The following is a 15,679-nucleotide window of genomic DNA, read 5'->3' on the forward strand; positions in this document are numbered from 1 at the left end:
ACATACTCCCCTCACTTGCAAGTCAGTTCCAATGAAGCGTTAGTGAAAATGTTACTGGGGAACCGTGGAGCTAATTTTAGGGTACCCACATTGGGCTATCATCTGTTACAGCAGGCTTGCATTTATAGGATCACACAGATGTCATTTTTGCAATGTAATCCTAACTTCCAAAAACTGTAATTGCTGTTGTCTGATTCATTGTGTTTGTGCAGTCCCACACTATTTGACACATTGGGTGCAAACTTACATATAAAGATATAAGTCACCAACGAGTAACACTACTTTACAAAAGCACAAGCCGCAGCCTGAGTGCTTTCATATAGGTCAAATAATTCATTATGATCTACCGTATTTGTACCTGTAGTGAGTGTCTCAACCATTCTATACCTTCCACTTTGCTGTTTACCTCTCTGGTTTGGTCTCTTTTCCTTTTATTCATTCTGTCATTTCTACCAGGTATACATTACCTCTATTTTCTCCTTCATTTCCATGTACCTTCTGTTGCTGTTTGACCGCTCTCTTCCCTTTACCTCAATCTGGCCACCCATAGGTGGAGTCATCCATGGCCATGGCCATATTAGATTCGCATGAGAGGGAGCAGAGGGGAAAGGGGATGAGCAGTGAATGAAGTGACGGCAGTGTCAAGACGGCACTGGAAGGCTAATGTCAGAGTGTACTGTTTGGCCATAGTAAAATTACCAATTACAAAAAAATAGAGTATGGAATAATGAAAGCCTTTTGTAAAATATATAGTGAATAAAGTACCCCCTCTTGTAAAATATAAGGATATTATAAGTTACCGAGGAGTTTCATGACCATATAAAAAGACGAGGCCAAAGGCCGAGTGTTTTTATACAGGTCATGGAACTCCGAGGTGACTTCTAATATCCTCATATTTTACAACTGGGGGTACTTTATTTATTATAATACACAAATTTCAGTGAGTCATGTGACAGAAATTACATCAGAACTCACCGTTTATAACTGATGACATCAGAACTCACCGTTTATAAGGATATAATTTACAAGATATTCATGGCTTTTGTGTATTATAAAAATATTAAAGTCACCATGGAGTTTCGTAAACGAGTGCTTTTATGCAGATCATGGAACACCCAAGTGACTTCTATTATCCTCATATTTTTCAACAAGGAATAAATGTAATACATTTATTTTATTTATATTTGTATTATCACTCCACAAGGCTCACTTAAACTTGTGTATTATAATGATATGATGATATTCCTCTTTATAGATCCTTTGTAAGACCTTACTTTGAGTATGCAGTGCAGTTTTGGGCCGTTGTCCTGAAGAAGTAGATTAATGGGTTGCAAAGAGTACAGAGACGTTTTCACAGAATTTATCCGGTTTTGACGCCATCCTCTGGGAAACATAAAATCAAGGTTGTACTGTATCTATATAGCAGGATAATTTTATGGACTTGATGGACTATTGTCTTTTGTTTTTCTTTTTCCAGCCCAAATTAACTATGTACTATATCCCCGAACATTGCACGTCTCTGCCAAGTATTAAAAAGGTCAAACCTTGGCTCATACGATTCACTGTGCTTACACAAATATATGCATTAGCAGAGTTTCATACCAGTGTCACAAATGCCTTAGTTCTGTAGGTACAGTCTTTCAGGTCTTCTGGGAGTGGCCAATAATCCAGGGATTCTGGCGAGAGGTTCTGGCAGACGCAGAAAATGCTGTAGCGCTCCCCAATATACTGTCACCCAGCCTCTGTCTACTGGGTATCACTGAAGTGCTACCACGGAGACCCCCAGTCAAACTGTGTTACCTGCAACTGTTCTATTATGCAAAAAAGGCAATACTGCTGAAATGGAGTTGAACTTATCAATGACTACTTGCCCAGGCAGAAGCTGTTATACCAGGCCTGTGGATGCCCAGATAAATTCCAAGCCATATAGGGAAGATGGCTGGAAGCGAACATACTGCCTTAGCAATACCCCAAGAAACCAGTGGAAAAAGTACTTTGAATGCAGTAGGAATATATGTGTAATATTCTCAGCTAGGTAACGTCCCCTCACTCCTCTCCTTCTTTCCCGATCTTTTCAGTTCCTTTACACTCTTGTATTGTTGTAAAATTAAAATGCTAAATAAAAAGGCTAAATAAAAACTATTATCAGATAAGACTAGGGATGCACCGCATATTCTCAGCTAGGTAACGTCCCCTCAGATCACTCCTCTCCTTCTTTCCCGATCTTTTCAGTTCCTTTACACTCTTGTATTGTTGTAAAATTAAAATGCTAAATAAAAAGGCTAAATAAAAACTATTATCAGATAAGACTAGGGATGCACCGAATATTCTCAGCTAGGTAACGTCCCCTCAGATCACTCCTCTCCTTCTTTCCCGATCTTTTCAGTTCCTTTACACTCTTGTATTGTTGTAAAATTAAAATGCTAAATAAAAAGGCTAAATAAAAACTATTATCAGATAAGACTAGGGATGCACCGAATCCAGGGATTCGCCAGGATTCAGCCTTTTTTCAGCAGGATTCGGATTCGGCCGAATCCTTCTGCCCAGCCAAACTGAATCCTAATTTGCATATGCAAATTAGGGTCAGGAAGGAAATTGCGTGACTTTTTGTAACAAAACAAGGTAAAAGTAAAAATTTTTCCTCTTCCCACCCCTAATTTGCATATGCAAAGGGGTTCGGCCGAATCCATAATAGTGGATTTGGTGCATCCCTAGATAAGACCAATATGGAGCTTTTTGGCCAATGGTCAAAGCATTATGAGAGATATCACCATCTAGCACTACCTACCTTTTCATCAGAAATAACTAGGTGTTTGTTCAAACAGATTGAAAAACGGCTGGTGAAAAATACAGACAGAAATACTGCGGGAGACATGGTTTCTGTCTGACATTCAGAAATAAAGTTAATTTTTTAGCAGGACATTTCGAAACCCAGGGTCATTATAACATTGGAGTAGCTCAACAAAAAAAAGGTGAATGTCCTGTAATGGCACAGTCAAAGATAATACAACAAATGGATGATGTATTCCCTCTTATGTAAAAGTGTAAAAAGTCCTCATACAGGCTCAGAGGTACCATCCAATCTCCAATCTTTCATTGGTCAGAGCACAAATCTTCACTCTGAAGAAACAAATCAAATTATTACATTTTACTTATGTGACGCACAATAAAATGGAATAATTTTATCATTGATTTGGTTCTCCAGAGTGAAGATTTGTGTTTGGGCTGAAGCCCTGATCTAAGTCTAGCTGTAAATCTATGGCACTATTTGAAATAAGGTGCTACAATCAATCAAATAATCGTAACAAAATGGAGAAAATTGGGTGGGTCTAAATGACTCATGAAGTGTGTGCAAAGGTGGTAGAGACTTACCCCAAAGGACTCACAACTGTATTTGCAGCCTTAAGTGATTCTACCAAGTACTCACTCAGGGGTGAATACAAATGTAGCTAACAAATGTCTGCTTTTTTAATTTTATGTGTGTTTTGTAAGCAAAGGAATTACATTTTATCTCCAGGTTGTAATACAACAAACTGTGTAAAAGTGCAAGGTGGGGGTGACTACACACTGTACATTATGAAAACTCAGGACTTTTTACACTACCATCCAATATGTAAATGAGTCTTAAACTGCGTATCTTCCAAAGCATTTAATGTTAGGAATAGAGCAATACAAGAAAATATATATAATTCTAAAAATAGAATTTATTTTTTTGCCAAAAAAACTATATAAACATACTTGTTCTTAAAAAGCTATATTACAAAGCATGAATGTTAAGCATACAAAAACGATGCAATGACAATGTGTATTAAAACAATAAGGGTTTGACCATCACATTTTTTCAGAACACAATACCTGAAATATTCACCGGTTACTTTTAGGTGACTATATTGTGAGCTATGGTGAGTTTGCAAGGTCTGTGAATATTGATAAAGCTAATGAAGGTATGCATCTTTGGAAAAGAATTAAAGGAAGTACATTCCCAGGATTATGCCACAATAATTTTGGTAATTCTGTCCCTGTGACTGACCTTTTCCTGAAAATGCTGCAGAGAACAAAATGTGTTGTGTGACTTAAACCTAATTGTATGCAAATATATGGAAAAACCAAAATATCCACATGCACTTTTATAACATGATGATTAAGTAAGGACTAAATGAAACATATGACTTCACTGCTGAACATTACAATCATTATACAAATTGAATTTTTCTCAAATTTGAATATACAAATGAGGGTTATGCTTAGTTTTCAACCAAATCTTTTTTGAGCATTCAGTATTCTGCTGAATTCAAAAATAAAATGAAAAAATATTCCTGAATTTTTATTTGAATGATTAAGGTAGTATTAAAATAGATTACTTAATTTTGAACAATTTGCTTTGCTTCAACCCTTTTTTTCCAAGAGGGTCCAAGGGCCTCCAATGTGCTCTCTTCACATCCCTGAAAAAATTTAATTTTTCTGATTCAGACTTGTCCATCTTCCTGTAAATTGAGGTTCTTTGGTTTAGCATTCAATGTATTTGTTTTCTTCTTTTTAATGCACCATTTCCCCTTGCTTGGCACAGTGCACTTTAATATAAACGAGTTATTTTCCTAATTAAAAAAAAAAAAGAATAGATGTAAGAGAGAGAGAAAGAGAGATGTATTGTACTCTAGATCACAACAGAATTCCGTGACCACTGTTATATATGCACTATAGCTAAGCAATAGAGGCTCTACAGGAAGTACAAATGTTATTTTTGCCCTGTTAACACTGCACAGTAACAGACTAACATATGTGGTAATAAGTTTTCACCAGGTCTTGTAACCCATAGGGGTAAATTTATCAAAGAGTGAAGTTCCACCACTAGAGTGAAATTCCGCAGCTCTCAATTCATTTCTATGGATTTTGAAAGGCTTATTTATCAATGGATGAAGTGAAAGTTCACCCTTTGATAAATACGCCTATAAAAATCCCATAGAAATTAATAGAGAGTGGTGGAACTTCACTATTAACTTCACTCTTTGATAAATATACCCCATAGAAACCAAACCGATGTTTGCGTTCAAATTTTATGGATGAGCTTTCTCATCCATAAAACTCTTCGTTAGATTCTAGTTTCCTTAACTTTTAGTATGTTATAGAATGGTCTTTTCTTAGAAGCTCTTAAATTGGTCTTCCTTTTTTCAATGAATGGCTTGGTTTTGCTTCCTTTTTATAGTTTTCAATTTAAAATGCTACCTGGCAGCCAAAAGCTCCCTGATACAATTTTATAATTATCTTTAATGACTTATTCTTCTAGCCAGACTCACTCCTTTTCTTCCTTCAGCTATTCAAACTACTAACTGGTTGGTACAGTAAATTGGCACTGGCATCCATTGTAAATTAAGTACTGTTAAAGGATAACTAAACCCCCCTAGGAACAACAGACCCCCTTAACTGGCTTCCATCAGCCCCCCACACAGTGTATTACATAGAAAGGTACATAGAAAATCTGAGCAGAAAAAGAAGAGCAGTGCAGTTCCCCGATGCCATCGTCTGCTCATTCTTATCCTCTGTGGGTCTCCTCGTCGACATGGAGCCTGCAGGAACATACGCAGTTGAAGCAGATTCCTGACTAGCCCCAACTGCACATACTCCTGCAGGCTTTGTGTCGCCAAAGAGACCTGAAGAGGATGAGAATGGGCAGAAGATGGCCCCGGGGAACTCCACAGCACAGCTCTGCATTTTAAAAAAACTCCTTTAAAGAATTCAACCCCTTTTATTAAATACCCCTACCCTAAATAGATCCCCCCAGCCTAGCTGGTACCCCGGGCAAATGCCCCTAATTTTTTTACTTACCCCTCCGTGCAGATTCTGTCCTCGGGAGTTCACAAGTGTCATGTTCTTTTCTTCAGTATTATTCAGAATCAGAGCAGCGTTTCAGCACATACGCAGTTGGCGAATGCGCAGTTGTTCGGGACCAGAAGATTACTCCAACTGTGCATATGCCGAAACTCACTACACAAAGAATACCGAAGAAAAGAAGATGGTGCCCGTGAAATCCCGAGGACAAAATCTGCAGGGAGGGTTAAGTAAAAAATTAGGGGCATTTGCCTGGGGTACCAGGTAGGCTGGGGGGGTTGAATTATCCTTTAAACACAAAGCTAAACATGTATACATAAACATATTCCGAAAAATATTTGTTCATCAAAAAGTTGTGACTCACCACAATTTTTGCATCATAATTAGAATGATCTTCGTCATTATTAGTATTCGTATTCTCACTGTAAGATGGAAGAACATAACCAATGATTCAAAATCTAGTTAACCATGAATACTTAATGCTGTATAATCTTTGTAAAGTGCTACAGAATGTATGGGTGCTACAAATAACGTTAATAATTCTACGTTTCAAACATTATGCAAAAAAGGAATATGCACATTTTAGGAAGTTCAGATGAACGCCTGAGTCAATTCCTGTTGTTTATTCTGCTGGCAATGTCATACATTATAGAATATCTTCCTGTGGTTGGCTCCCTATTGGTTAAAAAAAAACCCGACACCAGTTCCTTTATATTAGGTCTCATTTATACAAAAAAAAAAAAAAATAAAAACCCCCAGATATTTATGATTATTTTTTCCTTAAAATGCTGTAGGAACAATTTAATTTAGACCACTGCTTAAAAAGGAGACTCATACATTTTCGGATTTGAAAAGGCAGAACTGAAAGGTATAAAAGTCTGAAAATAAATAGTCCTGCAGCTCTGGTGGGGGAAACAATTTTCCTATGATATATGCCATTTCAGCACACTTGCTTTTCAGAGGCCCCAGTTACTAAAATATTTTTCTTCATACTATTGTCTGCATCATGCTAAAACTAATACTTGGGATGAACTATCACTTTAGTGACCCTAAAGAAGTAGATATGAGTTTTTATTAGATATTATAATTTTAAATGTATTAATTAAATCTTTCAGGATAAAGCACAGTTGCTGGCCAAATGTGAATCTTACTTCTGCTCAACGATAGGTGAAATAGGTCCATCGTCATCCAGGTACCCATATTTACGCATTTCTGAACTTTCATTCTCCAAATCTTCACCTAAATCCATAATCTTTAACGAATTTTGCAGATGTCGATCATACTTAAGTTTTTCAGTATACCTCAGAAATCCACTAAAAACAGATTGCTGGTGAAAAGAAGTTATATTTATTTACAGGCTCAAGCTGAATATATCTTTATTAAACTATATACAACAGTTGCATAATCATGCTTATTTAAAATCCTACGGAATTCAATGATCCAATATACTGTATTAAACTGTACATGTATGGGATGCATTATCTGGAAACCACTTATCCAGAAAGCTGCAAATTATGCAAAGACCATCTCCCATAAACACCAAATGATTTTCTTTTTCTATGTAATAATAATACAGTATCATGTACATGATCCCAACTAATATTTATATAATCAATTCTTACTGGAAGGAAAACCAGCCCATTGGGTTTATTTCATGTTTAAATTATTTTTAGTAGACAAATTATGGAGATCCAAATTTCAGAAAGATCCCTTATCCAGAAAACCCCAAATCCTGAGCATTCTGGATAACAGGTCCCATACCTGTATCACTAAACCCACTTTACTGTTGTTGCCAATATTAAAGGGGTAGATCACTTTCAACTTAACTTCTACTATAATGTAGACAGTGAATTTAAAAGACAATTTGCAATTTACCATCTGTGCTTTTTTAATGATTTAGCTTTTAGTTCAGCAGATTTCCAGTTTGGAATTTCAGCTGCTATCCAAGTGTGAAACCAGAGCTCACCACAGAAAAACTCACCCACTTTCTGTTCATTCCATGGGATTTTTAGAAGAGTATTGATCAATGGGAAAATGGAACGTTAAAGTTCACCAGTTTAAAACCCTACTGGAATGAATAGAATAGAATTAGAGCTGCGATGAGCTTTAATTTCACACTTGAATAAATATGCCGCTAAAATACAGGCAAAACAAATTAAGCGAAGTATAAAATCCTTTGATGAAACTGAAAAAATGGTTAACTGAAAAAGATTATGAAGGGCAGGGCTGTCCAGCTATCATTCAGTGAGCTGTTTCTGGCTTTCAGGTATGATGAGGCAACGATGAAGTGTTTCTCTCCTCCTGAAGGTTATTTTAGGTTAAAGAGCACCTGAACAGAGCAGTTACTCAACAGGCAAACTACAGTTGAACTACGTTAGGATGCTAGGATTGGCAATATAACAAAACAAAAAATGTGCTTAGTTTTAGTGTTTCATGTTTCAGACCACCCAAAGAGAAAATATTTTATCAATTATAATGTGCAAAAAAACCTGTTTAATATAAATATTTTTAAGACATCTGTATGTCTGACCCTATTGCTCAATACATTATAACTGTAAACAAGAAAAAGAAGGTCCTAAGAAAAAAGGACAAATCCTCTGCAAAGCTCTCTACCTAAGTCTCAAAAGACTACTTTACTTACCGTATTTTATTCTAACTACAAGTGACCTTACTAAAAAAGCTGAATTCCTAAATTAAGGCCTGGAAGGGGACACTGAGAATTTGATATTGTTATTGCAATGTTACGTTCCACTGATTCTATTCAGTTTACAAATGAATAAACTTGTCTGGTAAAGATTAAAATGTATAAAAAAAATCTCACCTCATAAGGAAGATACCTTTTAAACTGCAAATATTTTTGACCAGTAAAAGGGAACGTAATGCTTCTTTCTCTAAGTCGACGATGCTTTTCTTGCAAAGTTATAGTGATCTTTTTTGCTGGGGGTTTGTGGGGTTTCTTTTCTGTCACTAAATACTTTCTATACCTTTGTCTTTTTTTCTTCTGTTTCTTTTTCTTTTTCCTAAACTGCTCAAGGATCTTTTTGAGAGGGAGATATTTGGGTACTGGTTCAAAGTCGGAGGAGTCAGATGAAGATGGCAATGACATGTGTTTGGGTTTATCTGCAGCTCTTCGCCTCCTGGTTCTTGAAGGTGTGCAGGTGACATCAGCCTGGAATAGGCTACCACTGGATTCAGAAACGCTGAAGAAAGAAAATGAATAGACAAAAATTGTTACTGAGATAATTGGGAAGATAGCAGAGGCACTTGTCAAGGGTGCAGCCAGTGTGGAGACATGTAATTCTTTGAATCCAATTAACTAGCAATAGCATTATCAGACACCTTTGAATATTATTATTATTAACACATATTTTTAGAGCGCCAACATATTGTGCAGCACTGCCTATTACTAGGCCTTACAACTGCTAAACTGTTGCCTCCCATGTGCTATACACCATCCACACACCTTGGGGACTAAAGCTCCGTGGCCCAGTTCTCTCTATTGTCAGCTCTATCAAAATGTGTTAGATTGTTCCTCCTTATGGTGTTTAGTGCTGCAGCCTTCTCCCAAACTATAACGTTGTGCCCATTAACAGCTACTGTATTAGATTTTATAATGAACACTTTTTATGTGCACATCATCTACTGCATGTAATGATCCAATAGCATATATGAGGCGGCAGCCCTCCAGCTATCCCCAATTAACTACCTCCAACCAATGATGCATACTAAAAACTACTATGTTCATTTTTTAACATGTAAAATCACATTAGGCTTAGTAAACCAATGCAAACATTTTTTTTTTGTGTGATGCGTATGTTTACCTGTCATAATTCCCATTCCCCCTAGGAACAGATATTTGCCAGCACTTGACACAGGGTATGCAATTTATTGCGGGCAACAAAATGCCCCACGTGCCTTCACGACTTCCAGCAGCATTTTATCCCCCGATCCCAGAGCTACAAAATCCTGAAGTGACAAATAGCCCAATGTGACACTGCCTTTCTTCCTCCTTTCCATGCAAATTCATTTTTTTTTACATATTACCTGTCCAATAGAAGGTCATGATGACTGTTTTTGCTTTTATTTGGCTTATTCGTATCCTCAATAAATTACAATCTGAATCACTAAAAAGTTCTTGACTTTGCAAAACGCCATAGTTTTGTGCATTTGGTTCATTTTCTTCCTCTAACATTGCTGCAGGCTCAGTATGCCTTCTTACAGCCCGCACGATACCTGCTAGTTCCAAGTTGCTAACAGGGTACCTGCTAGTTCCAAGTTAACAGACTTAGGGAGACGTCACAAACACGTGACGCTACGCCGAACACGTGACACTAAGCCTGGGGAACGTCTCCAATAACACGTGGCACTCGGCTCCTTATTTGGGCATTCAGGGCCTATTCGGCGACTTCTTTAAGGGGCTATATAAACAGAATACACTTGAGTCCAGCTTAGGAGTAACTCGTGGATGCCTGGAGAAGAATGCTTCATTGAACGCAGTCAGTGCCACAAGTGCTTCTAAGTGAGTATTGGGTTGCATTATTATCTTTTTTGGGTGCAGAATTAAATATTCACTTTTCCATTGGTAAAATACATCTGTATTTTTGCAAAACGGATCCGCTGTTGCATCAGCCTGGGGCACTTGCTGTGCCTGTTGCTGGATGTGTAGCTACAGTATTACACACTTGGTGGTCTCTGTACGGTGTGTGCCCTTAATTTAAGGGGTTATTGGAGTCTGTTTATATGTGAAGTGTTTTAATTTTTTGGTATATGGATGCTGATAAGTTTTGAGGTGTGTGCTTTTTTTTTTTTTTTTGAAGGGGGTGATGACTTTTTGTGTACTCTGACATTTTCATGTGTGTGCCATGCCCTGCTTGCCCTATGCCCTTTGCGTGCCCTGCCTGCCCAGTGCTCCCTGCCTGTGCCATGCCCTGCCTGCCCTACACACAGGTAGGGACACGCAGGTCAGCTGCTTTGGTGTGTGAGTGTGTGTGTGTGTGTGTATATAGTGAATAAAGTACCCCCTCTTGTAAAATATAAGGATATTATAAGTTACCGAGGAGTTTCATGACCATATAAAAACACGAGGCCGAAGGCCGAGTGTTTTTATACAGGTCATGGAACTCCGAGGTAACTTATAATATCCTCATATTTTACAACTGGGGGTACTTTATTAATTATAATACACAAATTTTAGTGAGTCATGTGACAGAAATTACATCACTACTCACCGTTTATAACTGATGACATCACTACTCACCGTTTATAAGGATATAATTTACAAGATATTCATGGCTTTTGTGTATTATATATATATATATATATATATATATATATATATATATATATATATATATATATATATATATATATATATATATATATATATAGTGAAAAAGAATTTCGGCACTCACAGGGTTTTAGTGAAAAAACAAAAAATGTTTTATTATTAAGCTTCAACATTTCGATCCCCCACAGGGATCTTCGTCAGGAGCAAAAACAAACAAACATCCAGCACCCACAACAGGCCTAGCAACAGATTTTGGCGCCATTTCAAGGCTTTATTACCTCTGGGGGGTTGTGGGTGCTGGATGTTTGTTTGTTTTTGCTGCCTTTGGCTGCCTTTATCGCCAAATTTAGGAAAGCTTTGCGGCTTGGTGCTTTGGAGTAGAAAGACATGCATACCCAATTTGGATTCGGGGTATGTGTACTTTCCGTAAATATGGTTTTCTGGGGTGAACATACTTTTTTTCTACCTTTGCCCCCTCCCCAAACTATGTAAATGTGTTAATTTTGCATCTGGAATTACAGAACTGATCGCTCAAATGGGGTGTCTACATTTTGGGGCACCTATATGCCACATGCTTAGGTTAAACCTATACTTATTTGCAGGTCCGGACTGAGAATTAAAATAGGCCCTGGCATTTCAGGTACACAGAGACCCAATCAGCCCACACAGAGGCCCAAACAGCCCCCACCATCCCATTAAATACTAACTTTCTATGGCACCTTTTAGCAGCCCCTCTGGCATTTGCCAGAACCCACAGATTGCCAGTCGGGCCTGCTTATTGGGCATAAAACTGTTCAGTGGACTACAAAATGTCTTAAAGCTGCTTGGCAATAGAGGTTCGCATTTAGGACAAAATGGTGGCAGGGAAAGGATTAAAGGACAAGGAAAGTCTGTTTGCACTTGGGGGTACCAAATGTTAGGCACCCCCAAGTGCAATCACTTGGGGGTGCCTAACATTTGGTACCCCCAAGTGCAAACAGACTTTCCTTGTCCTTTAATTGACTTACTTGTTATCCTGGGCCGGTGTTCCCAGGGACGCCATCAGGGGGGCTGCTGAAGACCCGCAGCCGAGAGAAAATGGTATATGCAGGAGAAGTGCAAAGTTAGGGATTATCTGCAAGTTCCATTATCAGCAAACTCAATTTCAAGCTGTGACACAATGCACGACTGGAGTTTTCATGAACAGTATGAAATTGGTAGACGATCCCTTAACTCTGCAATCTCGTCCTGCCCCATTGCTTTTCAGCCAATGACAGCTTCTTCCTTTCTTACATCACTCAGCAGGCTCTGTCCCACCCCTATAAGCACACTGTTCCTGTTTGGACTCCTTTCTCTATGGTAGAAAGAGACCTGAGCGGCAGCATCCTGGAGCTTGCGGAGAAGCAGAACATGAGAGAGAGACAAAGCAGGTCTGTGTATGTTGTGCTTAATATTTGCCTAGCTGTGCAGTGTGATATTATATTCAGCTACCACAGAGACTATGTACAGAGTTTGCCTAGTGCCGTATCAGTAGAATCCCGGATTCTGTTATATACAGAGTGCGCAATGATTATACAATGATTCTTTTTAACTTATAGGGTTGAACCTGACCACCATTGATTTTTTTTTAACTTCTAGGGGGGGCCCTGACAACCAGTGTTTTCTTAAAAAATATTTATGGGGCCCCTGGCACCAATCCCTTTTTCATAGGGGGGCCCTCACCCCCATGATTTTTTTTAACTTGTAGGGGAGGCCTGACCACTAATGTTTTTTTTGTTTTTTTTTTTTAAAAACATTTATGTGGGACCCCTGCTGCCAATGTTTTTGTTTTTTAAATTATGACCACCAATGGCTTTTTATAACTTGTGAGTGAGGGGGTTTTATCAGTGGTGCCTAACATTTGGTACCCCCAAGTGCAAACAGACTTTCCTTCTCCTTTAAGCTGAGTCTGACTTCTCCCAAGAGACCTGTTTATCGAAATTGTTACAATGACTTATTTGCTTAGCTCAGAATTGCTACAAAAGTATCTTTGTTGCACCTGGTGGCTGTTCTGGTCTCTCTGCCAAAAGCCAATTAAGTTAGAAATTTTGTATATTTTTCTGGCTGTTTGGTGCAGAGAAAGTTGAACTCTTCAGTACAAATGTGGGACTATGGGTTAATCTGTCAAAAGTGGGACTGTCCTGAAAGCGGGACAGTTGGGAGGTATGGTATGTGGATATGGTCTTAAAATTGAACATGGATTTGGTTTTAAAAATGGGGAGAGGCAAACACCAGCTTCCATTATCATCCCTCTACCAAATAGGCCAGGAAAATTCCAGATACAGTAGAATCCCCATGTTATGTCTTTCAGGGGACCAGGGAAAAACAATGTCAAATCCAGGAAAACTTAAAATCAGGGTAATGTGTTAAAGAACCTTAAATGTGAAGTACACAAAGGCAATAAGGTTAGAATTTATAATTTTATTTAAAACAGGTGTACTGCTCCCCTTCTGCTCCAGCAATGCTCACCACTTCTGCTGCTTCTCAGTCTTCTGCTCTTTCACAGTACAGCTCCATACAAGCCCCCTCCTGCTCCACTGCAACACACAGCTTTCTTCCTGCCTTGCTCGCAGCTTGCCACTTTTGCCTGTAAGGTCACCTTTCCATCGCCTTCCTTCTCCACTAGGGCTCGCCACTTTTGCCTGGAAAGTCACATTTCCCTCCCTCTTCCTGCTGCTGCTGCTATCACGGGCTTTCTCTTCCTGCTTCACTGATCAGCATGGCTATGGACGGTGAGGGAAAGTTTAGGAGCCTTAAGTAACATAGTAAAGGCTTTTTGTTTTTTTATCTAAAAATGCAGCTATTCGCAAGGGACATGGCTAAAAAAAAAATGTATGTAAAATCTGGGAAAACAAAACATAAAATGAGGGAATTGCACCCATAGGAATGCACTGAGAATTGTTGGGACTATAAAAAAAAAAAAGCGGGAAACCATTAAATCCGGGGTTATACTGTAATATGGTTAAACTGTTCAGTGGATAATTAGGATTTTTTTTTCTTGGTACCTAATGCTATGGGACATACAAACTTGCAAAGTAAATAGATATATGTATCAAATACTTGTATACATATCTAATTCTTATTTAAGTATCTAATACTTATTCCCGCAATGCATTGAATTCATCTAGTCAGAATTTATGATAAAATGTATCAATGACTGAGTAAATGAGTTGTGGGAGCTGGAGTTGAATTGATTACTGTTCAATTATTTCAATGGTGTCATTTCAAGATTGGGTTGTAGGAGCCCCAGTCGTATGTAGTAAAGTATAAAATAAAGTGAAAATATCTGCCTTGCTTATGTGGAACAGTAATCTGATCAACTAAAATTTTCCATAGACAAATACTTTGGGCAGAAATAGTTTATAATAAGAGTCCGTGGTGTTGTATAACACTTGGTGCCTTGAGTATACAGACACACTTTGTTGTGAATGTGCTCATCTCCATCAATAAGGCAATATTACTACACAGGTTTTGCTTCCATCGTGCACATTATTTATTGCACTGGTGACAATGAGACCTTCCACATTGTCTTAACCTTTAGAACAAAATGCCCTTAAAGGGGAGGTTCACTCAAGTTAACATTTAGCTTGTTATAGAATGGCAAATTCTTAGCAGCTTTTCAATTGGTGTTCATTATTTTTTAGTTGAAATATTTGCCTTCCTTCAGATTGGGTTCACTGACCCCATTTAAACCCGCTATGAAAGGCCACGAATATATTGTTATTGCTACTTTTTATTATTCATTCTATTCATCCCCCTCTTATTCATAATCCAATCATATTCATATCTGTGCATGGTTGCTTAGGCAAATTTGGACCCTAACTAGATGGCTGTAACTGCAAACTGCTACATAAAAAGTTTAATAGCTCAAACCACAAATAAAAAATAAAAACCAATTGCCAATTCTCAGAATATCACTCTCCCCATTATACTAAAAGTTAATTTAAATGTAAACAATCCCTTTAAAAGTAGGGCAGCTGAGTTGTACAGGATCAGAATTGCTTTACTGGAAACTAGTGTTGCTCAGGTGATTTTTGCCTGAGAACAAGCAGTATATGCCTTCTAAAAATCAATAGCTGTCGGGCTGTTATCATAGACATGCAATTCCTCAATATACTATTGCCCTTGTTTTGGTTTTATTTTAATTCTATGCATTTCATCTTTTTCAGGCATTAATATGGAAATGGTGTCCTATAACCTAATGCTCCATGAAAAGTGAGTTGAAGATGTTTCTAAAAGATGGTAATTCTGGACTTAGCACTTCTTAATCTTTACTTGGCCTACAATGGGTACAAAGTTAAAATAAGTGCTTATATCAAAACCTTTTCTTGCAACCCACAACTAATTGGATAGTATGAGTTGTGTTACTTATGGGAAGGGACATTGTATCTTTTTGCACTTTATTTTCTCACTTGCCAGGAATAATGTTTTTGTTTTGTTTTTTCCTCCCCTTACTAGGGTTATTTTAACTGACATCTCCTGGCATTCTCAAGTTCTAACATTCATGGCAATTTCATACTGTAATGCAACTTTGATCACTAAATTGAC

General features: G+C 37.9%; 1 protein-coding gene and 1 non-coding gene across 2 annotated transcripts; one reads left to right on the forward strand and one right to left on the reverse strand.

Annotated features, from left to right (window-relative positions):
• Positions 1–3,686: 3,686 nt before the first annotated feature.
• LOC443660 (TATA box-binding protein-associated factor RNA polymerase I subunit D) lies at positions 3,687–13,844 on the reverse strand. The gene is made up of 5 exons (XM_041582268.1): positions 13,601–13,844; positions 8,648–9,026; positions 6,978–7,153; positions 6,191–6,248; positions 3,687–4,595 (listed from the first exon to the last, which is right to left on the reverse strand). The coding sequence occupies exons 2-5, from the start codon at positions 8,930–8,932 to the stop codon at positions 4,467–4,469; spliced, it is 648 nt and encodes a 215-aa protein (XP_041438202.1). The 5' UTR covers positions 8,933–9,026; positions 13,601–13,844; the 3' UTR covers positions 3,687–4,466.
• A 1,543-nt stretch (positions 13,845–15,387) lies between these two features.
• LOC121400264 lies at positions 15,388–15,516 on the forward strand. Its single transcript, XR_005965670.1, has one exon. It is a non-coding gene; the product is annotated as a small nucleolar RNA SNORA40 (small nucleolar RNA).
• The last annotated feature ends 163 nt before the right edge of the window (positions 15,517–15,679 follow it).

Source organism: Xenopus laevis, chromosome 2L, assembly GCF_017654675.1.
Source record: "Xenopus laevis strain J_2021 chromosome 2L, Xenopus_laevis_v10.1, whole genome shotgun sequence".
NCBI classification, from domain to species: Eukaryota; Metazoa; Chordata; class Amphibia; order Anura; family Pipidae; genus Xenopus; species Xenopus laevis.